The sequence below is a fragment of the Myripristis murdjan genome, chromosome 3, assembly GCF_902150065.1.
Source record: "Myripristis murdjan chromosome 3, fMyrMur1.1, whole genome shotgun sequence".
NCBI lineage: Eukaryota > Metazoa > Chordata > Actinopteri > Holocentriformes > Holocentridae > Myripristis > Myripristis murdjan.
The window spans coordinates 16,607,301-16,634,586 of NC_043982.1; the positions used below are offsets into that span (position 1 = coordinate 16,607,301).

A 27,286-nucleotide genomic window follows, 5' to 3' on the forward strand; every position below is an offset into this window, starting at 1 on the left:
AAATATACAGTTTCCGAGGATCACCGGAACGCACCATGACACTGGTCGCTAGCTAGCTAGCTTGCTTTGCTAATCTGATTTATCTTCTTGGTTGAGCGCACGTAGCTAGGATCACTAAATTGACTTCTGGAAAAATTCTCTAGCTAACATTTAACGCAACATTTACGTGACATAATACAGCACATCGATTCAAGAATGGCATCGCTTGGGGAACCTGTGCGGCTGGAGAGAGGTAACGTTAATTAGCTAGCGTTAGCTTGGGATTTTATTGTGATTTGTCGTGATGTTTGGGAGATGTTAGCTTAGCTAGCGGTGGCGGTGGCTGTTGTTCTTGACTTTACACGCCTCCTTGTTTAATTAGCTAAGGTTACATTAGCGTCGCCATGCAATATACTGGAGTGGCCTCTCCATTACAGGTAAAAGCAAAGTTAAAGTGCGTTTTTTTCCACGTTTTGACCGTGGCGTTAGCTAACGTTACGAGCCCTGACGTCAACCGACGTAAATAGTTGGTTAGCTCATTTGTTACGACTTAACCCAGCGTCCAGAGTGGTAACGTTACATTTACTCTGGGACAGACACCCTGGTGATGAGCAGCTCGAAATGTTTAATTGTCTAAACACAGGAGGCACTTGGTTGAACAGATCAAAACGTCAGGCTGCAGTTGTCCTGTGGCTGCTATCCCTACTAACTAATGGAGCCTTGCGAAGAGCCTTGTGGTCCCAGTGTTTCCTGTACAAACTCCTGAAAACAGCCTTTAAACATGATGAATAACATATTTAGTGTATGGGTCTTCCTCAGCCATGACATCATAATGGCGGAGCACTAAGCTAGGTGGTGAAATACTAAAGTCAGAATTAATGTTGGTTGGCTTACCAGAAACCAGCCAGTCTCTTTTCTTATTCCAACCCCTACAGTAGATAAAATACTCTTGAGGTGAAAGTACTGTATACTTTGTATATGTCTGCATGTTTCACTAATTAATTACAAATATTTGAAGGTAACAGCACTTTACCTCTTGCTGTATCATTTCGAGATAATGTGCTTCTGGAGGTAATTCTGCACAGTGATTCCTATGTACACTTAACATAGAGCTAATGATAGTAATGTGCTTGTACAAAATATGAAATCAGTGTTCCTAATTACATTTGTAGTGGTTTGAACTGTGTTTATTGCTGTAGTGAAAGGCATAGGCTGAAGAGAAATGATAACCTTGGTGGTGGTCCCTGTGATTTTGTTGACAGATATTTCCCGTGCTATTGAGCTGCTTGACAAGCTCCAGAGGACAGGGGAAGTGCCCCCACAGAAGCTGCAGGCACTGCAGCGGGTTCTACAGAGTGAATTCTGTAATGCCGTCAGAGAAGTGAGTCACTTTCTTTGCTGCAGCTATGACTCTACTTTTTCACCCCTCCCAGACAAAACACAACCAGGTGTCATCCCTGTGTGAAATAAGCACAGGAATGACAAGTGTGTAGAGATGATGAAGAGGCAAGCAACATTCAATTCAGTGCTATTAATTCCGGGGTGCAATTTCTTTGAAGTATATTTATTATAAAGCTCAGGGATGTGTGCATGGACTGGTGTAGGGGTGTATCACACACAGAAACAGAGCAAGCAGCAATGCAGTGCAAAAAAAAAAAATGATACAAGGCTCTCAGCCAGTGTAAATATCAGGAGTGATAATGGCAGACATTATCTTTTTTTTTTTTTTTTTTTTAAACACATGAGGCAGACACTCACTTGCAGCTGGTCTGGAAAAGGTGTGTGTTTGTTTATTTATGTGTTAATTCCAGTATGAGTTTGATATTTTTTCTTGTGCATGAACAGGAAAAAAAAGGCATGTTCAAAACTGCTTTTTTCCAGTGAAGTCTGTTTCTTTGGTGGTTTGAATGGCAATTCAGGTAGCATTTATGAAATTTGACTGTCATATGCTAGAACTTGAGTGGGAAGCAGTGTAAACAAATAGCAGCCCAACTAACCAAGAACAGACATGGAGAGTCAGTAAACTGAGGCTCCTGGCCAAGGAAGTGCTTTCTTGTTTAGGGGCGATACCAGTCCGGGCTAAGCTGGAAGGCACATTTAAAAGACAGCATCAAAATGCATCACTACTCTGTGAGGATGCCTGTGCTGATACTGTGACAGTTGCACTGCTAGAACACACAGATCCAATCTGATCACGTGTACATTGCAGGGTAGGCAGGGAAATGAAAATATCTGAAAAACAAATCAATCTTTCCTGCTGTCTAGGGCATTAGTTCAAGTTTCCTTCCTGATCACAAAAAACAGTGTTTAAAAATGGAATTTCCTTTGATCAATGTTCATCATGTGGGTATTTGGACTGTGGTAGTTTGTTCATGACAAAATGTTGATTGACACTGTCTCTCGCAATGTTTCTTCAGGTATATGAACATGTGTACGAAACCGTGGACATTAACAGCAGCCCTGAGGTCAGGGCCAACGCCACGGCTAAGGTAGACTCAGCGAAACAGTGTTTTTTGTTGGGGATCGGCCTTTTGTGTGCCCACAATGGTTCAGGCAATATGTGTACTAAATTTTTGTTAATTTAAACGAAGTAGCTTGTATTGCATGTTGTTGACAGCAAAAAGTATGGTTTGTTTACAAAGTAAACTGAAGGAAACTGAAGTATTATCAATCTGTCTTGTCCGTTTGTAGGCTACTGTGGCAGCTTTTGCAGCAAGTGAGGGACACTCCCATCCTCGTGTCGTGGAACTTCCCAAGACAGAAGAAGGCCTGGGTTTCAATATAATGGGAGGAAAGGAGCAAAACTCTCCTATTTACATCTCGAGGATCATCCCAGGGGGCATCGCTGATCGACATGGTGGCCTAAAGAGAGGCGATCAGCTTCTTTCTGTAAACGGGGTGGTATGTTCAACTCACATGGTCATTAGTGATTTCTAAGGATGTTACATTGGATGCTTAAGCTTGATATACATGTTAGCTTATTGTGTATTCAGTCTGTATACAAAACAGTTCACTAATGTTATTAAATTACCTGGTTTTGATGTGACTAACCAGCCAAGGAAAGATCCTCTACTCCTTTCTACCCATCCCTACCACTGCTTCCCCTACCATTGCCTTGGGGACAGCTGGCCCCCCAGAAATAACCAAAATATTTTATTTATGTTATTTACCCATTTTATATGCACCCGTTTCATTTCAGCTCAGTGTCACAGTGTGAGACTCTCTAATGTATTTTGCTGTCATTTCTGGTCGTGCTAGTTTCTCTCCTCACTCTCTGTGTTTCACTGAGGGCGGGGCTGAGCCTCTACACATGGAGCGGAGCAGACGAGAGACAGGCAAAGTGAAAATAACGTTTCGTTACTTGATGACGATTAATGTAGTCTGTCTAAAACCAAACACAGATGGACATCGACCCCAAATGTACGAAATTCAGGCAAAAATATCTGCGTCATTTAAAGGCATCCAGTCTGAATCTGGTGACAGTGGTGAGGATAGCCCCCCACCCGATACCCATCCATCCCTCCAAAACAGTCAACCTGGAGAAACACTGCCTACCATGCATCAACACTTTGTGTGCAGTTCCCTGGAGCTGCTACGCAACTCTTCTCTACATAGTACACCAATCACTCTTTCTGTTGATTAGAGGTTTAGTTTTGCTCCAATATGAAAGATAAATACATCAGTACATTACATCAACTTAAATAAATATGCAGAATTAGGTATAATGTACTCTTGTAGCCATGGACCAAACAAACCAGATGTCCAGTGTCATTAAATGCCATAGAACTACACCTGTTGTATTTTAGTTTAGACAGTAATGTGGTATTACCTAAGTTTAACTGCATGTTAGATGTATGGTGTTGCTGAAAAAGAGAATATGCGCTTTTTGCATGGAAAAACAATGATTACAAAGAAAGGTGCTTTGTTGTATGCTGTGGTCATAGTAATCACAGACTTACCTAGTATTTATAACAGTCATTTTTTTACATTAGAAATGAAGCAGACTTCAAAGATGATTCACACTGTAGGGCTTTATTACAGCACAACTTTCACCCTAGGAACTATAAAATTAAAGTTGGTCCATGGCATGAACTTCACAGACTTGGTTTTATAACCCCTTCATTTTTTACCTTATAATCTCTTATAATGAATTACAAACTTGAGTGTGATAAGTAGAATCAAGTTGCTGTGGCTTATGAATGATGGCACTTGGTGGTAGTTAAAATATTGCAGTAAAAGAGGTTCTAAAAGTTTTTAATGTTGCTCATCATTGCTTATATTGTTTCCATCACTGTGCATGATGTATGCCTGCTGCTTTTAGGGTAATTGTGCCTTGTACTTTGTGATAAAATGGTGTGTGCTGTGATGTAAAAATTGATTTGTGTCTCTTTTTCTCTCTCCAGAGTGTGGAAGGTGAACATCATGAGAAAGCTGTGGAACTCCTCAAGGCAGCTCAGGGCACAGTTAAGCTGGTAGTAAGGTACACCCCCAAAGTCCTAGAGGAGATGGAGTCACGCTTTGAGAAAATGAGGTCGGCAAAGCGCCGGCAACAGAACAGCTATCCCCAGTAGTGTTTTCTCCGAATTGATGCCCAGCTCCCCAGTCTCTGCTCCTCTAGCCTCCTGGTCTCTTTATTATCTTCCCCCTAAAACCCTTAATGATACTGAACCAAATTTAGCTTGTAGTCACATATGTTGTGCTTCTACCCTTTCCTGTAGCATTTTTTAAATCCACTATTGTTACTGTGTCACGCTACAACTCAAGGAGAACACTAGACTGATTGTGATACTAAATGTAGGTGGCCACTCACACCTCGTGCATTATTTTCAAATTGACATTTTGAATGCAGTTCTGAGTACTTTTGAGACCAGCTACAAAAGTCCTTTGATTGAGGAGGTAGTGTTTTTAATTCTTTTATCACAGCCACTACCAAGTGCCTCAGGGCAAAACAAGTTTATCTTATGTACTGTGTTCACAGTCCCTGTGTATTTTCTTTCGTTCGTTCTTTTTTTTTTTTTTTTTTTTTTAAACCATGACTTAAGATCAAGTAATTAAATACTTGTGGCGGGATTTACTACATGCTTTGCAGCTGTTATTCTCAAAGGTCATTTGATTTGATACAAATAAATGTTAAATACATGTACAACCATTTATTTGTGCAGTGGACCCACTAACCCTCAAAATAAAATGACGTATTTGTATTTTAATTGTTACTCAACAAGAATTTTGATAATAAGGAATGTTTTTAAAAAAGCCTTCATGGTACTTTCACTTAATCAGAGATAGCTGGATCTTTAAAAGTAAGGGAAGTCATTTAATCACTTCAGAAAAAAGGTAACAATTTACCTTAGCAGACTTAAGTTTGGCCTGCCTTCTAAGCTGCCTGACATCATGCCATGCTGTGCAGTCCACCTCACAAAAAGCTTACCATGTACTGTGGGGTTTAAGTACTCTTGCAGGTAAGTGATGTATCGGGGACTCAGCCATGCATGCACTAGTTTCTTGCCACTGAAGAGACCCAAATGTTTACATTGAGCTTTTAAGATGATATAACAGTGAGAAATAAACCCTCAATGGCATGACAAGTTGGACAGGAGTCAGAACCTGTTGAACTGGTAATTAATTTGTCATGGCCTAAATAGGCAATGTACCATATGGCATGTTTTTCTTTGCTGGGTACTTTTCAGGAGGCTAGTTAACTACATTGGTCCCTCAAACTATGCAAAAAACTGCTTGCCAGCATTGCTTGCATAAGTCATTGATAGTACCAATAGAAAAAAAAAGGACTAAATTCAAAATATCAGACTCTTACAGCCACTACTATGTCTGGATGTCATTACTGTTTGATGAATGAAATGACAGGTGTGAATCTCAAGTAAATCTGGCCACTGTGTACATACACATTGTTAAATACATAATAAATCTGTTCTTAACTTTGAATTAAGCTTTTATAAGGTCCCCCTTTCTAACATTTTGTTACATGGTATGTCTTAACAGTACTAAAAAGGGTTTTCTGTATTTAATGAAATGTTCATTTCATTCTAACCTGTACATCTCATTAATCATTGATCACTGATTTCTGTAGAACTTGGGTGAAGGTTAAGCATACAGATATTCAGGGACCGAGATAAGGGGTTGCACTACAGTGCACTGCTGTAGAAAAAGCCTGGAAGATTTGAACAACCTTTTCCCATCATGATGGTTGTGAACTTTTCAAAGTTCGGTGTAGGACCAGACATTTCAATAAATGCAAAGAGCAGTAAGTTGGAACTTTTTATTTAATAGAGTGTCACAAGACAGATTTATTACCGTATTGTTACTGTGTTTCCCTTTATTTTCATCAACACTTGTTTTTGCACCTTTAAAGCATTAAAGCCACATCATATATCAGACAGTGATAATGACAGACACAATATCACTCAAAGCTGCCAAACGGTTCTTTTTTTCTTTTTTTTTTTTTTCCTTTTTTCTTTTTTGATATGCAATCTAAAGCAGGCTCTGCCCCAACCAATGTCAGTAACCCACTTCTATACTTAGGCTATACTCGAATGTCTATAAATACAGCACATGTAAACAAACCTATTAAGTTCAACAGTGTATGTAAAGCCATGTTTAGCTGTCACATTGCCATTCCTCATATCAAAGAGTTATAGGTCAGAAATATTTTAAATTGTGTCTTTGTTTTCTACCAATATCCTGGGATATTTATGTAAAGAAAACCTTGGAGGTAGGAGAAAGTTTTTGAAAAGCTAATTTGGTAACACTTTACAAAAGCTTTATTTCAGAGTATTAATTAAGATATATTCATGTAGCACCTACTTAACACCCTCTGATAGGTTAAAATTGGAGATACAACACCATTTTAATGAAGAACCAGGCATGGTGTCGCAAAATTATTTTAATGAAAGTGTGTTACATGGTTGTAAGCACATTATCTATCAGGGAGAGTGTTAAGTATCTACATACTTCATTTCTGTGGACGCAGAATAATTTTACATCAGGCCATTGTTAAGTGTCACTTATACCCAACCCTTACACCTGTGCTAAATATGGTACTACAAAAACACTGTAGCTGCGTTGGAGCTATAAATATCTCTGCCTGTCATGCACTATTAAACAACGAAAAGAAGATATCAGAAACTCTGAAAATATGGCAGGTTGATTTCAAAGTAAATGATAGTCTTTTACAAATCCAAAGTCATTCAGTGAAGGAACCAATCTGTTGCTCATTTTAAGAGTTTGTTCATATCAATGTATGTTGTTTCCAGTGGTGGCTGCAATAGCATGTATGTGTGTGTTTATATATATATATATCTATATATGTATAGCATGCGTAAACTAGGCTTTAGTCAACCAAGCCATATTCTTGTTGAGTCTCAGGATCAATACATCATATAACAGAGAGGAGGGCAGCACTGAGATTGAAAAGAGATAGTACTGAATTATTTAACTGTAGCAGAAATTCTGCTGGGGGATAAAGTAACAGAAACACAAAGTATATGAGTATCAAATACCTGACAGGAAGGAAGTCGGCCCACCTTTTGCCTTGAAACAGTTTCAGTCTTCCTTGGAAAGCTGTCATGCAGGTCCTGAAGTTTGTGTATCCGGATATATGTTATTTTCAAGAGGTAAATTCCTGCATCTTTAGGGGATGAGCTAGGGTGAAATTTCAATTTAGTCCTGGCATTCATGAAACCACTCGCTCGTTAAGCTGGGTATTCAGGCAATCATGGGGGAACAGAAAACTTTGCTCAGTGAGCTGTTCACACACACAGGTGAGCCATAGCTTTTGTGGTGATAGGTGACTTGTCGTGTTGTGTGTCTCTCTGTGTCACTGAGTTTTTAGTTTTCACTGGCAAGGCAAGTTTATTTGTATAGCACAATTCAGCACAAGGTAATTCAAAGTGCTTTACAGAGACATTAAAAGCAACAAGACACAATTTAAAACAATAAAAACAGTCAATTTGCTAGTGCTACTCTTTGCTGATGCTCTTTTGTCTGTGTTTGGCATAAGTTGCCATCATTATCCAGATTGTTCCATTTGCTGGACTAAATTTTGCGAGTTTTATAACCAAGGCAAAAAAATTCTAAAATTCAAAGCACTGACTGTTTGGCCTGCATTTTGAACTGTTGGTATTTAAGTTAATAGGATTCATGACGAGTGTCTCTGTTATTTTGTCCACCCCCTCTATGTCCCAAGTAAATTTTACACAAGTAAAATGAATTGCCCAGTAAATTAATCAGTCAAAACTGGCAAAAGACTAGCAGGTATTTTGATACTTTGATTAAAAAATAATTCACTTAGCCATTTGAACATTGCCCTCCCAAAAGAATGATACATCACCAGCAGCAGACGGTTATGTGTGGTTCATATTAAATCAGCTGACATTAATCGCTGGTGAGGAGATAAATTGTGACTTACTTACCTATACAGAGGAGCAAACAAACAAAAAAAATACCCCGTGGCACTTGACTTTTGTTTCACAATCATTTATAAATCTATTAACACTCTCCATAGTGACTCCATTAACTGTCTCCGTTGTGACTCAAAGTGTAATGTTTCATTTCAAGTCAGCTTTACCTACGGGCACAAGCACAGGCCGGCATGCCATGCAAGCCAGTTGAGGGTGTCAGAAGGTTTTATGGTATTAATATTAATTTAATCTTTTAAATATGTGAGAAAAAGCCATGGTGTACTACAGTATACATCACGAGCATGCACACCAGTTTTATTAGCGTGTTTGCCCTCTGTTTTCCATTAATCTTACTGAAAAACGTTTAATCTTTGGAACAAAATATAGAAATAAGTATAAAAACAATACATAAAAGAATGCAAATCAAATATCTATGCAAGGTCATTTTAAAAAAAGTTAAAATTTCCCATGATTGTACAGATTATTGATCATTTTTACTGTAAGCAGTTTAACTGAACAGACACATTAACACCATGTGCATAAATATGAAACGTTCATACTGCTGTTTAACAATTTTGGCACCTGGAGACAGTGGAGTCAAGTAGTATGATTACATATGTCCAATTTCTATATTTTAATCTCTAATATTTAATATTGAGCTGATCGTCCAGAAGTAGACCCTGTTATTGCTAACTCGGCTATTCTATTCCAGCTGAGACGTTTATACGAGATCATTTTATTTGCAGTAACAATTTCCCAAATGAAATTAGCCCTAGTAATTAATAGATTATTGGGCTTTATCTAGAAGAATAGGCCTATGTGAAAAAATTTCAGGCTTGAATATTAGTAGATTTACCACGTCATAAGCTGCTTCCTCTATATTTTTCTTTAATAGAAGACATAATTTAGCATAAGTGTGTGTGTGTGTGTGTGTGTGTGTGTGTGTGTGTGTGCGTGCGTGCGTGCGTGCGTGCATGTGTGTGTGGTGGTGGGGGGTTGTATAAAAGGGAAAATCTCTTAATATATGTTTTGTTTTGTTTTTTGTTTTTGTTTTTTCTCACAAGTTGTATGTTACCCTAAGTTAGCTACTTAGATTCACTGAGGACATGTGAAGCAGGACTCGGTGTAACTAATGAATATGGTATTGATAGTGCTCAAGGCATGCTCTCCACAGAATGTCACTGACCATTGTCTGACTTAATGATAGATTTTGTGAAGTACCTCTTTCTACCCATTATTCTTGTTTATATATATATGGGAATGGTTAATATAGTATTTTTATAATAGTTTTCTTTTGATATTTTCTCCCTTTTTATAAGTGATTTTCCTAAAAAAAAAAAAAAAAAAATTCCAGTAATGATCGGTACTTCCACTTTGACTGTGCTCCAAGGCCATATATGCCAAGCCTCTCAGAAAAGCAGCACCGGTATAAGGCCCAGCTGGCCCAGATCAGTGCTTCTCTTTTGAGATACTTGATGTATAGGAACTGTATTTTTTTCTTTTTTTTTTTTAAATTTCTATTTCCAAGACCAATCTTGCAACATTTGTGACAGTTTTGATAACACTGAGTGTTTTACTGATTGTTTCAGATTATTACTTGTAGGCTGTGTATTATTATTATTATCATTAAGTTTGTTGTCTTGTTTACTGTGTTACATTGATGTGGAATGTATAATGTAGTGATGTATGTAAAACAATTGGACTGGAAGCAAAATACACTATGCTTAAAAATATCCAGGTTTGCTCTCTGTTTTATTTCCTACGTCGTCTTGCATAAGTTGTAGCACTTTCCATGGCATGCAAGTTGACGTCAGTCTCTGTTCATGCGTTTACCAGATGCAATATCCACTTTAACTTTCCCAGTAAGCCTAAATTACATCAGCAACATCCAAAGGCAGTGATTGGGTTGAGCGTGGCCACTGTAGTGCTCGCCCTTCCACCAACCAAACAGCAAATCAGAGAGCAGAAGTAATCTTGTGATGTTTATAGGAATGTCTTCATCAATTCTTCACTTTTCTTCCCATAATGGAACTAGTCCTATACTGGCTCTACGTCTTTAAAACGCGCATGCTAGAAGCATCATGGAGCTTGCAATCCTATTTAATAAATTGTTTTGTCCAGCGCATAGACCAGATGGTCTTGGGAAATTCAGCAACAAGAGCAACACGTACCTGGGCCACAACTACATTAGAGTCAGAGCTGTTGTTGTTAGAGCGAAACATCTGTCTACATTCAGTCATTACAGACAAAATGTGCTTTTATGTGTTACGACAGATCTGCAATGCTTTTTTGTTGATTGAATACTCCTCAAGCTTTGCCAATTAATATTTTCCCTTTCATTTTAGTGACACCCCTCCAACCCTTGCTGCTCCATCACTGTCTTGTTGAATGGTGCCCCAACTGTACAAAAAGCAGGAACCCACTTAAGATAATTGAACAGAAAATTTAATATGTGCAAGAGCATCATGGCAGTTTCAGTGTTATGGATGTGACAGCCAGACTTAATATAACAGACAAAATAGTTTTAGGAAAGATTAATGCTGTATGGTATGAATGTGACTGAAAATGGACAAGCATTTTTGGATGAGTGTATACAGATGGTGTAGACTGGTGAGAGACCAGCAAAGTGTTGCCAGTTGTTACACTTGATGGTCTCAGTCATTATCAGGTACTTTCTGTTCAGGACCTGCGAAGTGCCTTGTCCTCAGATGCCTCCCACACTGTTGATGTATTAACCTTCTCCAGAGGTTACACAAACTGTAGATCAGGGGTGTCAAACTCGTGCCATGGAGGGCCAAGAGGCTGCAGGTTTTCATTCCAACCAACAACTCCACCAGGTGATTTCATCGATTAGTCCCGCCTCTCTGTTTGGAGGTAGGGTGATCAGTGAAATCACCTGGTGGAGTTTTTGGTTGGAATGAAAACCTGCAGCCTCTTGGCCCTCCATGGCACGAGTTTGACACCCCTGCTGTAGATGAAACCAAACATAGATACCTGTGCTCTGGACCGTGAGCTCAGTGTTGGACGAGGGAGAGTTGCCTGGAATTAAAAGGTGGGCATGACAGCAATTTAGTGGTGCTAGTTCCAAGCACAGGGGCTGGCACTCATGGATTAAACTATAACTTGAGATTAAACACAACAATCCATCGCAGAATTTCACATGGGAAGGGTTGACTTCATCTTTTCTGGCAACCGAAATCAGTCCCATCCAGGAGCAAGCGAGGTAAAGCGGGAGGTATAACTGGGTCAGAGCCAGAGACCCAGCAGGAGGAGGAGGCAGAGAAGCAGTAGATGATCCATACTAGTTTTCAGTGTAACACACACACCTTCAAATTCTTAGAAAGAGGATATCTATAGTTTGCTGTGATTGAGGGGATTACAGAGATGCCACAGAGGAAGGGGACGGGGACAGAGGAGAGATGGAGGTCATCAAAGCTGGACACAGACACATACACTACTCACAAAAAGTTAGCGATATTGGGCTTTCGAGTGAAATTTCAGGATGAACCTAAAATGCATTATAACCTTTACAGGTGAACTTAATGTGACCTTCTGTAAACTTTTGAATGCACATGTCCAACTGTTCAATGTTTCAGTACTTTTTGCACAAGTTGCTGTTCTCTAACAAGGAGTTTAACAGCAAAATTCACATCAGGTGTTTGATGCTCCAGCTCATCGAAGTCGTATCATTAGGGAACGGCTGCTGGAGACTGGGGTACCTCAAATGGAGTGACCTGCACTTTCTCAGACCTGAATCCCATAGAAAACCTATGGGATCAGCTGAGTCGCCGTGTAGAGGCTCGGAGCTCTGTACCCCAGAACCTCAATGTCCTGAGGGCCGCCCTTCAAGAAGAGTGGGATGCCATGGCTCAGCAGACAATAAGTCGACTTGTGAACAGCATGAGACGTCGTTGTCAAACTGTAATTGATGCTCAAGGGCACATGACAAGTTATTGACACTGACATTTTTTGTTGTGGTATATCCACCACTGTTGTTGGCTTTTGTTTCAAGAAATTGTTTGAGATGAGGAAATCACCAGTGTATGCTTCTACTTAAATGCCCTACTTTCATGATATAATATCACTGTAGCGTGAACTTTTTACATTTTCCATAAATTTATCCAAAAGCCAAATATCCCTAACTTTTTGTGAGTAGTGTATAGCAGTCCTCACACACGCTGTGGTCCAACAATGCTGTCAGCACTGGGTGAGATGCTGGCAGCACTGGAAAGAGGGAGGAGGGAAGAAGTCCTTATGGTATGGTAAGTCATAACTGCTGGAGCACTAAGCATGAGATCCAGACAAAATGCCAAATACATAGTAGTTATGGGGAAATAAGGATGCACCACAACACAAAATCAGACAAGCATACTGTAGTGGCTATTTGTCTTAAACAAACGAACAATAACAACCAAAAAAAGAATAAGAAAACTTATCCTAATAAATCAAAACAATCAAACGACCACTGAGGCACTAAGGGAGTAAAATCACGCAGGGAGAGAAATGAGTCCATTGTCCAGGCAAAAGTCAGGATTTGGTAGTTTATTTCCTTTGGAAAACAAAAGCAATGGCCTCTGCCACCTCTCTTTGTCTCTCATCCTGGTAAAAAACCATGACCCTTCCCCAGTGCCTAGCTCACCTGTCCCAGATTGCCCTCTTATAAATTAACTTGGCGTGCCCGTTACCTACAACTTTCAAAATAAAAGCATAAACAGTAATCTAAATCAGAATAGTGCTGATGGCCCAATGAAATTACTTAATGTGTAAAATTAATATGTAATGTGTAAACTAAACTAAAGGAATAAATATTTAAACAGTATTACAAAAATAACAAATAGCTCGAACACATACAGTATTTAAACTGCATCATAAGTTATAGTTGAGACAGCTCCTGTCCTCACACTGCAGCACAAAGAGACAGGAGCAACACACTGAGCCACAAACCAGGAAGGGATGAAACACCAGCACAGGACTCCAAATTCCCAACTAAAGTAAATGTGATTTATGTCTATAGGAGGACAAATGAATGGTTATATGCATGGACACACATTTTACACAGCAGGGGAGGTGATAGCAGCACTAGGAGCAGTAAACAAACAGTGAAATAAATGTCCGGCACCAGGGCATAGGGAAAAAGTTGTACAACTGAAAATTTAAGGTCAAAACTCAGGCCATTGTTTTAAACAAATCACTGTAGACAGAATGGAGGGTACAAAACAGATGTGAGAGGAAGAGAGGCGGCTCATTCAGGGGCTACTTTGGTCAGCATTTTTTAAAATAAATAAATAAATAAAGACGTCATTGTGTAAAGCATATTTTTCCATCTACCAATAAGAGCACATGGGGCTTATTTAGGTAAGGAACATATTTAAGTTTTTTTTTTTTTTTTTTTTTTATAATTTTAAACGATTTTAATGTCTTGATGGCAAACTGTCGACTGTGTTATGTATTAAAGATATACGATTTATTGTAATAATGACAACATAATGTCGATGCAAAATATGTATTTAACATTTGGGCTTATTTAATTTATATAAAGTGGCAGCGTTACGCCCACATTGTGAATAACTGAGCTTCATAACCTACAAGAGCTGACTTCCTGAGGACACTGCCTCATTCATTTTGAGCGAAGATACATATTTTATTGTAACTTTTACACTCTTTGGAACAGGTTTGTTTGTCTTGTTTTAATTCAGCTTGGGGGGCGAGAGATAAATCTTCACTCACTGCCGTCTTGTTTAAATGATTTTAAGGGAAGCCGATAGTTTATATTATGTCGAAGTCGATGACATCCCATAATTTATTGTTTGCGGGCAGTGTGTGTGTGTGTGTGTGTATATGTATGATTTTTGTTGCTCAGCATCAAGCCTCTCTGGACGCTACAAATACCGCCTTGCGTTTTGCCCGAATGGCGCATGCGGAGTGTGGTTATACGTGACACTACACGCTGACTACGTAAAAATGAATAGAGGTCTAACTTAAAATCATCTATTTAGTAGCTTCAATTTTTCTCGACATTGATCCGTTGGTATTAGCGAATAAGAAAAAATAAAATTCACTCAATATCTGACTTCTCATTTCCGTTTCTTGCCCGCCGGCAGGGCGTCTTCCGTTTCCAGCCCACACCGTCACTTCCTTTCTGCCTGTGTTACCCCAGCGTGGACACGCGTTCATCTTCCTAGCTCAAGTGAGTGGCTTATTTAACTCCTAAAAATACATTTATACACAGCCGAAATGGGCCTCGTACCACGGGGAATTAATAAACAACCGCCCAGGGTGGATTTTTAGCCTCAAAAGTCAATATTTCGACTCTAATTAGTTCACAGCGCGCTCGAGTCTGCATTGGCTGGCTAGCTGTAGTCTGCCGAGGAGCAAGCAGCGACACATGGCCCGGGAGCATGGAGGACTATGTAGCTTTAACCTCACAGTTAAAGGCTTTTTCTTTTACGCAGCGCTAAAGCAGACAAACTAAAAGCCAGCATCAGACAATGAAAGGTTTTCTTGAGCCAACTGCGCTGCTAATGTGTCAGTAAACACCAAATTGGTTGTATAATCACAGCAATCAGCATGTTAATTATCATACAGCTATCAATTTCTGTGCAGTTGTCCCTTTTCCTACCCCAGTTAAGTATGGACAAACAATCAGGAATCGTTTATGAATCTTCCCAGTCTTTTTTTTTTTTTAGTTAAGTCTTTCTAGTTAATGGTGTCATTGTAATGCATGTGTTCATAGTTTGACTGAGTCCTCTCTCTCCTGGCAGGATGCGTTACGTTGCTGCTTACCTGCTTGCTGCCCTGGGTGGGAATGAGAGCCCTCAGTCCAAGGACATCAAAAAGATCCTGGAGAGCGTTGGCATTGAGGCTGATGATGAACGCTTAGAGAAGGTATGAGTGAATTTGAAATCAATTCTGTTTTTCATGTTGCAGCAGGGATGCTTTGCTAGTGGTCTCCTGGGACCTTGTCAAGCTCTCAAAGAGAGTAAAGTCATCTTTACATGAAACCAAAAATTTGTCCTTTCAGTAGCCACTTCAACTTGGTCTCTTGCCCAACAGGTTATCTCCGAACTTAATGGAAAGAATGTTAACGAGGTGATCGCCCAGGGTAAGTCTGTCTGGTTGTCTGCTTTTTTTTTTTTTTTTTTTTTACTCTTTTATTGCAGGTTTTCATATCATCTGTAATTGCTTTCATCAATTTTATCATTCATCCTGCTACATTCATACATTTTTACAATGCACTTACAAAACATAACATAAAAAAAGGACAAAATAAAGAGTACAACGTGGAAATGACAACTACAAGTGCGAGACAAACAGCAGCAATACACAAGAAAAAAAAATAAATAAATAAAAAAAAAGGAGTACTACTACATGGAAATGACAACTACAAGTGCGAGACAAACAGCAGAAATACACAAGAGAAAAAAAACAAAAAAAAAAACAAAACCCATTGTGGGAAAGGATAAATAAGTATAATAAAATAGAATAAAAAAAAGGGGGGGGGGGGGGGGGGGGGGGGGGGATTTCATGTTTAGCCAGTTTCGTGTTATTTGTTTTAATGCTGCTATTCGTATTATTGAGTACAGATATATATATCTCCTTCCTTCTTAATTTCTCCTGGGATGAGGCCTAATAGTATATTTGACGGCTGTAATGGTTTCTTTAAATCATATATGCTTATAATTCTCCTCTGAATTACACCCCAAAATTCTTTCAACACTGGGCAAAAATAAAAAATATGTGCATGATTGGCTTCCTGTTCATTACATTTCCTCCAACATTCGGCACTACCTAAGATACTATATTTGGATTTAAGTTTTGGGGTTACAAAAAATCTCATATTTATCTTCCACGCAAATTCTTTCCAGTATTTGGACTGTGTTGTTTTAAAAACTGTTTTACATGATTCTGTCCATTTCTCTTCTGAGATTGTTATACCCAGTTCTATTTCCCATCTGGTTGTCTGCTTGAGTGTTGCAGTGTATGTGTATATGTGAAATGATTTTTAAGTTTTTTTGCACATGTCATTTGGCCTCTTGGTATCAATTCCAAGCTAAATAGACATGTTTGTGTGATTCATGCCAGTGGTATGTCTGGACAAACTTCTAGCCCTCTATTTTTCTATTATTTTTCCTTCAAATTTGCTATAGAGCTATGAGCATGTGCTCAAATGTGTTGGAATAACATTACCACACAACAAAATGTGAAAGAAATCCCAAAGGTGAATGTGCTGGCTATGGATAATAAAGCCTGCAACCACACAGCTCTATAGAGCCATAATCCTGCTTTAAAAAGGTGTATAGAAAGATATAGAAATGGTGTATAGAAAGATGAGACCCAGGGCTGTCAGTGCTGTATGTGGCTTTGGGATATAAGATAGATGTCAGAGCCAGTCTTCATGCACACAAAGTAATTCTGATGCCACAGAGCTGGCACAGCACAATCACAATGGAAATAATGTGCCATTGAAATGGAATATTAGAGCTGCAAGTCGTGATGACATGGAAAAACATGTTTTCACAATGGATGTGAAAGTTGGTTTTTGCTTATTTTCTTCCCCCAAAGTCCTATTTAATCTGAGTCTGAGTGACTCGTCACTTAGTTGGTTTCAATAAAGGCCTAAATTTAAAATAGGCTGCACCGTGGGCAGTGTAGAAAAATGTTGCCTTGGCATTTATAATAATGGCAAAGCTTGAGCTGTGTGTCTGGAAAAAAGGCTAACCATTTTCTCTTAGATTATGAAAAGGGGAAAAGAGAAATGTAAAAGTTCTCATCAGTTTGTTTGTGCTGATGTTTTACGCACACCTGCAGCCTTGGTCTGCAGCCAATGTCAAATGAATAATGCAACTTTTTTTTTTAAACAAAATATCTTCTTTTTTCTTGGTAGAAAACTGTAAGTTTAGTTGTTACCACACCACATACCAATACATAAGAATTCCACAGAGAAACGTCAGCAGGTATGAAAACAATCCTGTCCCGCTGCCTTCCCATCACATACAGACGCCTTCCAGTCTTCAGTTGAGGATATTCTGTTTTGAATGACCCTTTGACCACATTGTGCGCCAACATCATGTTTCAAACAGAAATATGTCACAAAGCAGATTTCTCCTAAAATGCCATTTCTCTCTGATTTCAAAGAATGGGATTCTGCAGGAAAGTGGTGATGCCTTAAATGTTAATTGTTCAGGGTAAACAATTCAGGCACTTATCAACGTGAAGACCTGCAGATGGAAATGTTTGACTGACCGACTATGGATGTGAAGATGGCTCGCAGGATGCATTTTTGAGCTCCTGTGTGCGCATGCCTCACATCAGTGTATTTTGTTTTCAGCTGGCTGCTCTGGGTCTTTTTGTTGGTGCGTGTCCTTTATGTCTGCCAATCCGTGTCTCCTCAGGTTACAGCAAGCTGGCCAGCATGCCAGCAGGCGGTGCTGTAGCAGTTGCCAGCTCTGCGGCTGCTGGCTCAGGCGGAGCCGCAGCCCCTGCTGCAGGTGAGCTTTTCAACTTAGCACATTGTTTGTCAGCATCCCTGACATTTGGCACACTGCCCTTGCCTTCACCTTGAATATGATTACATGCATTTTAATCCGTTGAGTTTTAAGTTGCTCTCACACTGAATGACACGCACAAACACAGCATTGTCACAGTGCTGTGTATGTCTCTGTGCCGACACATTACTCCCAACATAGTAACTCAAGAATAACAGAAGATATAAATTCCATATTTACGCCACATGTTCGTAGATGATCCGTAAGAGGGTTTGAGAGCACCTTGGTGCAAAAATTCAAATTTAAAAAAAAAAAAGCTCTTTCTTGAAACTACTGCAAATCCTCAGTGCTTTAACAAGGAGCTTCTGTTACTACCAAATGTTGCACAAAAACAAGTATGTTCAAAGTGTTAAAATATTGGGTTAATGATTGAGTTAGCATAACTGCTTACGATATGAAGTATGGCAGTTGTAGTGGGGCATTGCATAACTCGTGCCTTTTGTTTATTTGTTTTTTAAGCAGAGGAGAAGAAGGAAGAGAAGAAAGAAGAGTCCGAGGAGTCTGATGACGACATGGGATTCGGCCTGTTTGACTAAACTTGTTCAAAAGATGAATAAAGTTTATACAAAAACTTTTTTTTTTTGGTTTCTTTTTTCAGTGCATTCTTTTTGGCAAAGCTGAAAATGTGAAATTCAAATAATCTCTTACAGTAAATCAAGTGTTAGGGTAACTACATAGTATTTTTCAGTAATGAATCATTTGAACTTATCTATGAATTCTGTATATTTGATTTAGCATAAAGATCCTGAAATTATATCTGCCATGTGGTTTTAATTTCATTTTGGATGCCAAATGTGACTGTGCAGTGATGCAAATTGCTTGCAGAAAATATGCAAACTTTTAGAGGTAATATTCAAACAAATCTGACTGGCTTATTTGACTGAGGCTCAGTCTACTTAACATGCTTTTGGGTTGGTAATTCTTTGACAGAAGGTTCAACAGAGGCAGTGAGGACTATGAGGGGCTCTATCAACATGTAATGGAGACATGAGACCAGCAGAGGGCGCTGCTCAGTTCCTGTACAGCAGAACCAATCAAGAGTCACTGTACACCGTTTTCGTGTAAGAATGGTTTTAGGTGACCTTTCTGGATAGTATTCAGAAACAGGTGCTGTGCAGTTTAGCTATCACAGTAAATTAATAGTTTTATGTCAGAAGCTACATTTGTGTTCTGCAAACTCAGCAGAATCGTGACGCTGTGGATAAAGTGTTGAGCCTACATATTGTATAGACCTACATAGATTTTTTCCCGTTCATCAGGCTTTATTTCTTAAGCACTGTGAGCAAATACGCAGCCTCTATTTTCAGTGGAAGTCCATCCCTGCCAAAATCAATTAACAGCATGTGATCTCTAACACTTCTCCCTGGAAAACACTGATGTTCACTGAGTATAACACACCTGTCACTTGGAGGGCTCACACACTGTTGCAGGCCGCCTCAGGCTGTGTGTGTGTGTGTGTGTGGAGGCTGATAGGGAGGATGGCGAACGGATGCAATGCAGTAAATCCTGCTGAGGGGCCTGCAGAGGTCAGACATGCGGGGCTGCAGGTTTCAGACCGCAAAATCCACCAGAAAGCTAAACTGCAGAAAAACTGGAATTTTTGCTGTGGAAAGTTTTACGTTTTATCGACACATCACGACGTTTGCTTTTAAATGAGTCACTTACATGTCGCAATAAACCCGAGGTGATGCCCTGTGTTGAGCCTACATATTGTATAGACCTACATAGATTTTTTCCCGTTCATCAGGCTTTATTTCTTAAGCACTGTGAGCAAATACGCAGCCTCTATTTTCAGTGGAAGTCCATCCCTGCCAAAATCAATTAACAGCATGTGATCTCTAACACTTCTCCCTGGAAAACACTGATGTTCACTGAGTATAACACACCTGTCACTTGGAGGGCTCACACACTGTTGCAGGCCGCCTCAGGCTGTGTGTGTGTGTGTGTGTGTGTGTGTGTGTGTGTGTGGAGGCTGATAGGGAGGATGGCGAACGGATGCAATGCAGTAAATCCTGCTGAGGGGCCTGCAGAGGTCAGACATGCGGGGCTGCAGGTTTCAGACCGCAAAATCCACCAGAAAGCTAAACTGCAGAAAAACTGGAATTTTTGCTGTGGAAAGTTTTACGTTTTATCGACACATCACGACGTTTGCTTTTAAATGAGTCACTTACATGTCGCAATAAACCCGAGGTGATGCCCTGTGTTGGTCACGAGGCTGGTCTATTTCCACTGTTTTGAAACATTTTTACAGTGACGTCATTCAACAACTAAGATGAAGACGTTCAGGGAGTTTCACTTTGCGACCAAATCAGCAATTACTATATTTTTACCGACACATTTTAATACTGATCATTAAATAAATAAACGCTGGTGTCCAACAGACAGCCAATGAAAATGAAGGATAGTGTGTCTCTGAAATTATCTGAGTTCTATTGGCTAATCCCGTCTCTCTGTATTCAACAGTAGATGACGCTGGCTCATGAAAACTCCAGGTTGAGATAAGCAGCCCCTCCTGTGCCTTTAGGAGGTGATCCAGTGTGACCAGGAGGTTAATGACTCAGCGCTGCACAGCCGCAACCTGCAGGCCACTGTGGAGCCTGGCCGCCCTGCAAACACCTGACACCTCACACACGAACTGGTATTGCCTCATACACTGAAGTAATAAACTATACATGTCTATCTATCTATCTATCTATCTATCTGTCTGTCTGTCTGTCTGTCTGTCTGTCTGTCTGTCTGTCTGTCTGCCTGCCAGTCTGTCTATTTGTCTATCTGCTCTGTCTGCCTGTCTATGTGTCTGTCTGTCTATCTGTCTCCCTGTCTGGCTTATGTCTGTCTCTCTCTGTCTCTGTCTACCTTTGTCTCCGTCTGTCTGTCTATCTGTCTACCTGTCTGTCTGTCTGTCTGTCTACCTTTCTGTCTCTCTGTCTGTCTGTCTACCTGTTTCTCTCTCTCTCTCTCTCTCTCTCTCTCTCTCTCTCTCTCTGTCTCTCTGCCTGCCTGTCTGTCTGTCTCCCTGTCTATCTGTCTATGTGTCTATCTGTCTCTTTGTCTGCCTATCTATGTGACTGTCTGTCTATCTGTCTCCCTGTCTGTCTGTTTAACTGTCTGGCTCTATGTCTGTCTCTGTCTGTCTGTCTGTCTCTCTCTCCGTCTGTCTGTCTATGTCTCTCTGTTTACCGTTCTGTCTCTCTGTCTGTCTGTCTGTCTGTTTACCTTTCTGTCTCTCTGCCTGCCTGTCTGTCTGTCTGTCTGTCTGTCTGTCTATTTGTCTGCCTGCCTGCCTGTCTCTCTGTTAGTCTCTCTGTCTGTCTGCCTGTCTCTGTCTGTTCTCCTTGAATATGTAAATGAGTTCTCTGGCTGGTCGTTGTGATTGGTTGTGCAGCTCGTGCCACCTCCTTCAGTGTTCTGAGTACATTACGTCACTTCCGCTCGCCGTCTTGGTCAAAACCAGTGTATCGAATCGTCGCCGGACAGTGAAGGTTACCTGCTTCAACAGTGCTTGAACGGCAACCTTTCTGCTGTCTAGAAACACCGCCGGACGGAACTATTTTAACATTTGCTACTCCACCATCATCGACAACACATCACCTTAGGCACCAAGCAGTGTTTTTGCTGTCGTAGCTTGTCACCGACACAACGTTAGCTTGCTAGCTAGTCCTTTTGACAACAATACACGCCAGTTGCGTAAGACGCTAAGGTGTTTTTCGACCAGCTCCTCGACCTCTGGACAAGAAGACTTGCCGCTGATATTTTGGTAAGAATCACCCACAATCTGCCAGGTTTCTACACCGCCTGTAAATTTCAGATTGCTGGTCGGCGGCCCTCCGCTGGTCTGTCACTCGGTGCTGCGTCAGAGACTGCATTAGCAGCAGCAGCAGCAGCTAGCTTGTTTGTTTATTTGCCTGCCGCTCTGTGTCCTCGGTCAGTGTTTACGACCGTGACCTGAAACCATGTACCCGCTCGGTATTAACTGAATTCCTGTGCTTTTTCAACCAAGCTTAATTGTTACAGTTGGTTTCAAGTAACTCCTGTATTATTACATCGCATTTATGGCAATCGTCTGTTCTCTTTTCCCTTTTCTGGGACCACACACCCTGTGTAACGTCATCCTAAACTTGGATTGTAATAATAATAATAATGATAATGTCTTACCAGGCCACGCCACTGATGTTTTTGTACTAATATCAAGTTTCTGGCATACCTAAGACTGGTTTATTAATTCACGAACGGCTGTAATGGACATCTGTTACTCAGCTCTGAGCAAACACCGAGGTTACACACCAGATATGTGTACATGATGTGTTGTTTGTTCAGTGCAGATTGTGTTGCCTGTGTTTCAGAACCATGACTTCCCAGGTGAGACAGAACTTCCACCAGGACTGCGAGGCTGCAATCAACAGGCAGATCAACCTGGAGCTGTACGCCTCCTACGTCTATCTGTCCATGGTGAGGATTTGTCAGAGAATTAAAGAATATAGGGTAGTTCAGCTAAGGACAGTACAGATAGTCAGAGAAGTGAAAGGTGAAAGGTGGTTTCACTTGGTTTGGGCTGACGTGAGAGAAAAATCCCACTAGAATCAGGAGTGGGTTGCAGTTCCTCTTCACTCGGGCCACCTCAGGACGGTGTGTTTATGTAACTGTGGCAATGCCCAAGCTGAGGTGGTGTGCAACTAATCGGTGTGACCAACATGCCCAGTCATTTTGGAAGATGAGGAAACAAAGGGAGTGGCTGGTTAAGGGTGGATAACAACCCCACTGCTATCTGTAAGAGCCACTCTGTCTCCAGTTACAACAGCCACTTCTGTGACCATCAGATCAAACAGATGAATGAGGTTTTAGTGTTGGTGTGCCATCAGAATATATGATATATGTTGTATGAGCTGAGGAGAGGGTGATTGCTGTGTGACATGGTAAAATTTCAGAGGTTGGAGTTCATCTTGAGATTAGACTCTGTACAGTGAGAGGGCAGCGGGTGCACCGTCTAGCCGCTATCTTGCTTTAGTGTAAGTACAGCTTTCACCTGTTGATCTCTCAGGAAACACTGCATATAAAAAGATTGTTGAGTACAGTTTGTTTCCAATTAGTGAATCCCATACAGCCCATTTTCTGCTGCTTGTGCTAGTTTGAGTTCCCAAGTTCATTTTTAATTGACTTTTTTGTAAAAGGTGGTGTATTTCTATTTGCCATCCCTCTTTAGAGTATCTTGTTAATTTACAGAAAAATGGTTTTGTATGTACTACCATTGTATCTGTGATGTTTAATTACAGTTAAGTAACTGTTTTGCTTGGCAGAACGGTTATGTTTCACTATTAGTTCTTAGTTATCATTTAAAACAAATAAATTATGAATTTATGAACCTGTGTCCCCTTGCACAGAAACACTGAGCCTCTGGATACAGTGGATGTACAGTCATTTTAAAACAGCAATAAGCCCATTCATAAATACTAATTAATACTAATTTATTTTCTCTCTGTTTTCACAATTACATTGATCAAACTACCAACTACCAGCTGTTTTCACAATTACATTGATCAGACTACCAAAACTCAAAAGATAGGTTCATGCTACCTTTTATTATCTTTTATGTATTTATTTATTGTTAAATTTCATTGAAGTAAATGTTTTCCTTATAGCTCATTTTCACCGTGCATAATAACCTTTGCAACCAGGTAGTAAAGTTATACTTCACCTTATGTGGTTACTTTTCAACCACCGCTCAGTTCAGTTCATTATTTCCCAGTTTACCTGAAACAAATGTCTAACCATGAACACAACCCCACTCTTTTAACTGTTCCTCTTAAAAGGCTTACTACTTTGAACGGGATGACCAGGCGTTGCCCAACTTTGCAAAGTTCTTCCATAACCAGTCACACGAGGAGCGCGAGCACGCTGAGAAACTAATGAAACTACAGAACCAGAGGGGCGGAAGGATCTTCCTACAAGACATCAGGGTATGGTGCATTAATTTTTTGTATATATGTGTTGTTGTTTTCTAAGTATCTACTTTAAGTTAAACGGTTGTTGTGAGAATTCTTCTTACTGGTTATCACTTATCATCATAAGTTCAATCTTGGGCGGGCAAACTAAGGGACAAGAGATAGAGAGGGTGTGAGTATTTTTTTTCCTCTTATCTTCTACTGACACGTTAACACGACCTCCAGAGCTAAAGTAAAACGTTAAACTGCAAATTTGTGAGAAAGATAGATCAGTAAACTAGCTGTCTGCTTTAGGTTGTTGGCCTCTTGGCTCTTATTGATCGGTGTCTGACTGTGTCCGTTTCCTGCTGCTTGTTTCAGAAACCTGAGAGAGATGAGTGGGGCAGCGGTATCGAGGCTCTCGAGTGTGCCCTGCAGCTTGAAAAGAGTGTCAACCAGTCGCTGCTGGACATGCACAAGGTTGCTTCCGAACACAATGACCCACATGTGAGTATTGCCTTGGTTTGAAAATCACACAGTAAACATTTTGATAGACTTTATTTAAGTAGGAGCTGCTTTTTCAGGCCAGATATAACCACTAAATAGCTTGAGCTGAGCACTGATCCACGTACTTTTCAGTTAATACAAATTCTGCAACGTAGTACTGACCAGTGTATAAAAACAAAAGGGGGGGGGGGGGGGGGGGGGGGGGGGGGGGTAGGATTACTGCATGGGTCTCCATTTTAAATAAACAGCCTGTGTAGAACATGGCTGACAAACTTAAAGAAAAAAAAACATCCAAGGCACACTGCACTGTTTAAAAAGCCTTTATTAATACATATGATTTAAATATCTGGCTGCTCACCAACGCATTTCAGCTTCTATTCCTACTTGTATGGACCTACTTTGAGTCATCGTCAAAAACAACTTTAACTACTTAATAAAGTGTTCATAAAAACAGAAAATTTACAGAATGTTGGTTTACCTATAAGTATGACGCCAGGTATACTTAAGGGGGTGTCTTGAGTGACTGAAAGCGTGATTGTTTTTTCCATTAGTCCACGTCATTGTTCTATCTTTGGCTGTGCTGATCAAGCTGCCTTGCCTTTACTCCACTGTCACCATAGATAGACACTTAGCTTGGCACAGCAGGCACGACGCTTCACTGAGATCAAACAATCATCACGCAGCCGACAGTGATCCTTCTACCTCAGAAGTATTTTACGGCTGCCAGGTGTAGCTCATTAAAGTGTCTGTATCAGCACAGCTTCATTTGTACAGTATGAGCACCTGTGAGCTGGGCCGGCACAGATTCTGATACCACTGATACTGTTGGTGCACTTTTGTGTGTGCAGTCCCAGTATGCTTTCATGGATGTAAGGATTTTTTTTAGCCTGCAGAGTTTAGAGCAGTTCATTTTAACTTTGGAGAGTTTTTCCTCCTTGTTTAGGACAGGTGAGTTGGTTGGATTCATTCTCATTTGCCTGTTGCAAGACAAATATGTCAGTAGGTGCAAATGAACAAGAAAAGATAACTATCTTAAGATTGTTTCTGCTGGTAATTGTGCAGGTTCAGCTTTCATTGAGTGTGTTTTGAAGATTTTAATGGATGTCTTTGTCTCGCTTTATTCCTTCAGATGTGTGACTTCATCGAGACACACTACCTGGACGAGCAGGTGAAGTCCATCAAAGAACTGGCAGACTGGGTGACCAACCTGCGCCGCATGGGTGCTCCCCAGAATGGCATGGCCGAGTATCTGTTCGACAAACACACTTTGGGCAAGGAGAGTAGCTAGAGTATGTCTCCAAATTATGCTAAATGCTAAATTATGCTATATATTTGTGTCAAAATCTTGCTTCTTATTTCATCTTAAAGAAAAAAATGGCTATCTGCTTGGTACTGGCAAGTCATTCAGATCAATCATAATCACCTCCTTTTCTAGTTAAAGGGATTGCTACTATTGCCAGTGTCTCCTAGCTTTCATATACCTTAACACCAGTTATTATACAAGTCACTATGCCCTGAGCTGTGACCAATTTGCATTCTTGCATTGCAAGTCCATTGTTTCACTTACTCTGTCACCTGTGTCCCTGTTGGTACTATTTCCATGTTTTATGCCAGGTGTTGTCAAAATAAATCAAACCCTCTGGAGTCTGATTAGTGTGCCATTTCTTTGTGTTGTCTCAAAGTTAAAAAACACTGCATTTTTAAACCTGTTTAAATTCTGATAGTACATATGCCCATATAAACTTCATAATCTCTTATAAAGTGGCAGAATTGACAGGACACTAAGGAGCAACATATGATTTTGTGTTAAACAGTGCTGATGCAGCTGCACGACGGAAGTCACCCCGAATGTCTGGTTTCAATGAGTGGGTAGCACTGAAATCAACAGCCAGCTGTGACATTTAACCAAATAACCACAAATTTAAGTCTCACTTTTACACTAAAATTTAAATATTGTGGCAGCTGTTTCTCTTCCTTTATCTTCACACAGGAAACATTTATAAATAAAGCACTGGCTTTCCTAAAGGTAGGCGGAAGCAAAGCTTGTACAAAATCTTTGATGCTCACTTCAGATTACAATTAGTGGAGAAAATAAGGACTAATACAGAAGGCGAATGCCAATCAAGATTATCTTAAAAAAAGGTGAAAACTGTTAATGGGCTTGGAGCTTCAAATCACAGAGAAACTTGTAATGGTGCACTAAAAAAGCATTATACAGCAAGACGAGTGAGAGCTTTTCAAACAACTTTTGACTGTTTTGCCGTCAGGGTGAGCACTTAAAGCAACAATGCATCGTGGATGAATTCCTTTAAATTTCAGCACAGGAGGGAAGTTTCTGTTCAAAGTCAAGTCAAGAGTATTTGCATATCCCTTGATCACTGGTTCTTCTCAGAAGGAATAGCAAGACACTGCTGACCAGTGGTGGCCAGGAATAGATCGATATTTTGTACGAGGGATCAAAAATGTGGAAAAAAAAGAAAAATGAGAAGTAGAACACCTGCGTGAAGGGAGCTCAGGTTCCTGATAATATTGCAAATTATCACAGTAGATACAGGAGAGCAGAGCAAGAGTTTGACAGTGTCATCAGACTGTAAGGCAGCCTCCTTAATGTCGAGTACAACAGAAAAACTGATTCCCTAGTTCTCTATGAAATACAGCCTGTTCATTTTTGATGGAATTAATGTGTCAACATATGTCTCAATTTACATAAAATTAGATGTCTTTGCTCTTGTTCTGCACTGAAATGGTATTCTAGTTTTATACTGCGCCATGGGAAGTAGCCTACGGGTGAACGACAAAAAAAACACAATGCACCCCTGACGGGGTGGATTCAGTGGATTCACTGAAACTTACTATTATTGATGTCACTGACCAATTTTCCAGATCAAAAATGTTGTTGTTGCCTGGGATGGAAACACAGTTT

At 40.1% G+C, this 27,286-nt stretch overlaps 3 protein-coding genes across 5 annotated transcripts; all 3 read left to right on the forward strand.

Moving 5' to 3' along the window:
* Positions 1–10,126, forward strand: lin7c (lin-7 homolog C (C. elegans)). Of its 2 annotated transcripts, XM_030081260.1 has the most exons (6): positions 1–232; positions 1,242–1,360; positions 2,397–2,468; positions 2,671–2,880; positions 4,383–7,843; positions 7,951–10,126. In XM_030081260.1, exons 1-5 carry the CDS (start codon positions 196–198, stop codon positions 4,548–4,550), a joined length of 606 nt encoding a protein of 201 aa, XP_029937120.1. In that variant the 5' UTR covers positions 1–195; the 3' UTR covers positions 4,551–7,843; positions 7,951–10,126. The 2 variants fall into 2 exon arrangements, with proteins under 2 accessions (XP_029937120.1, XP_029937113.1); XM_030081253.1 differs by lacking the exon at positions 1–232 and having other exon boundaries at positions 1,202–1,360.
* Positions 10,127–14,463: 4,337 nt separating this feature from the next.
* LOC115379419 (60S acidic ribosomal protein P2-like) lies at positions 14,464–18,511 on the forward strand. Of its 2 annotated transcripts, none has more exons than XM_030080074.1 (5): positions 14,464–14,580; positions 15,155–15,278; positions 15,447–15,495; positions 17,786–17,881; positions 18,398–18,511. In XM_030080074.1, the coding sequence occupies exons 2-5, from the start codon at positions 15,156–15,158 to the stop codon at positions 18,472–18,474; spliced, it is 345 nt and encodes a 114-aa protein (XP_029935934.1). In that variant the 5' UTR covers positions 14,464–14,580; position 15,155; the 3' UTR covers positions 18,475–18,511. The 2 variants fall into 2 exon arrangements, with proteins under 2 accessions (XP_029935934.1, XP_029935944.1); XM_030080084.1 differs by having other exon boundaries at positions 14,466–14,580; positions 18,401–18,511.
* A 2,847-nt stretch (positions 18,512–21,358) lies between these two features.
* LOC115379410 (ferritin, heavy subunit) lies at positions 21,359–26,013 on the forward strand. Its single transcript, XM_030080062.1, has 5 exons — positions 21,359–21,695; positions 22,282–22,387; positions 23,746–23,892; positions 24,238–24,363; positions 25,493–26,013. The coding sequence occupies exons 2-5, from the start codon at positions 22,286–22,288 to the stop codon at positions 25,649–25,651; spliced, it is 534 nt and encodes a 177-aa protein (XP_029935922.1). The 5' UTR covers positions 21,359–21,695; positions 22,282–22,285; the 3' UTR covers positions 25,652–26,013.
* Positions 26,014–27,286: the final 1,273 nt, after the last annotated feature.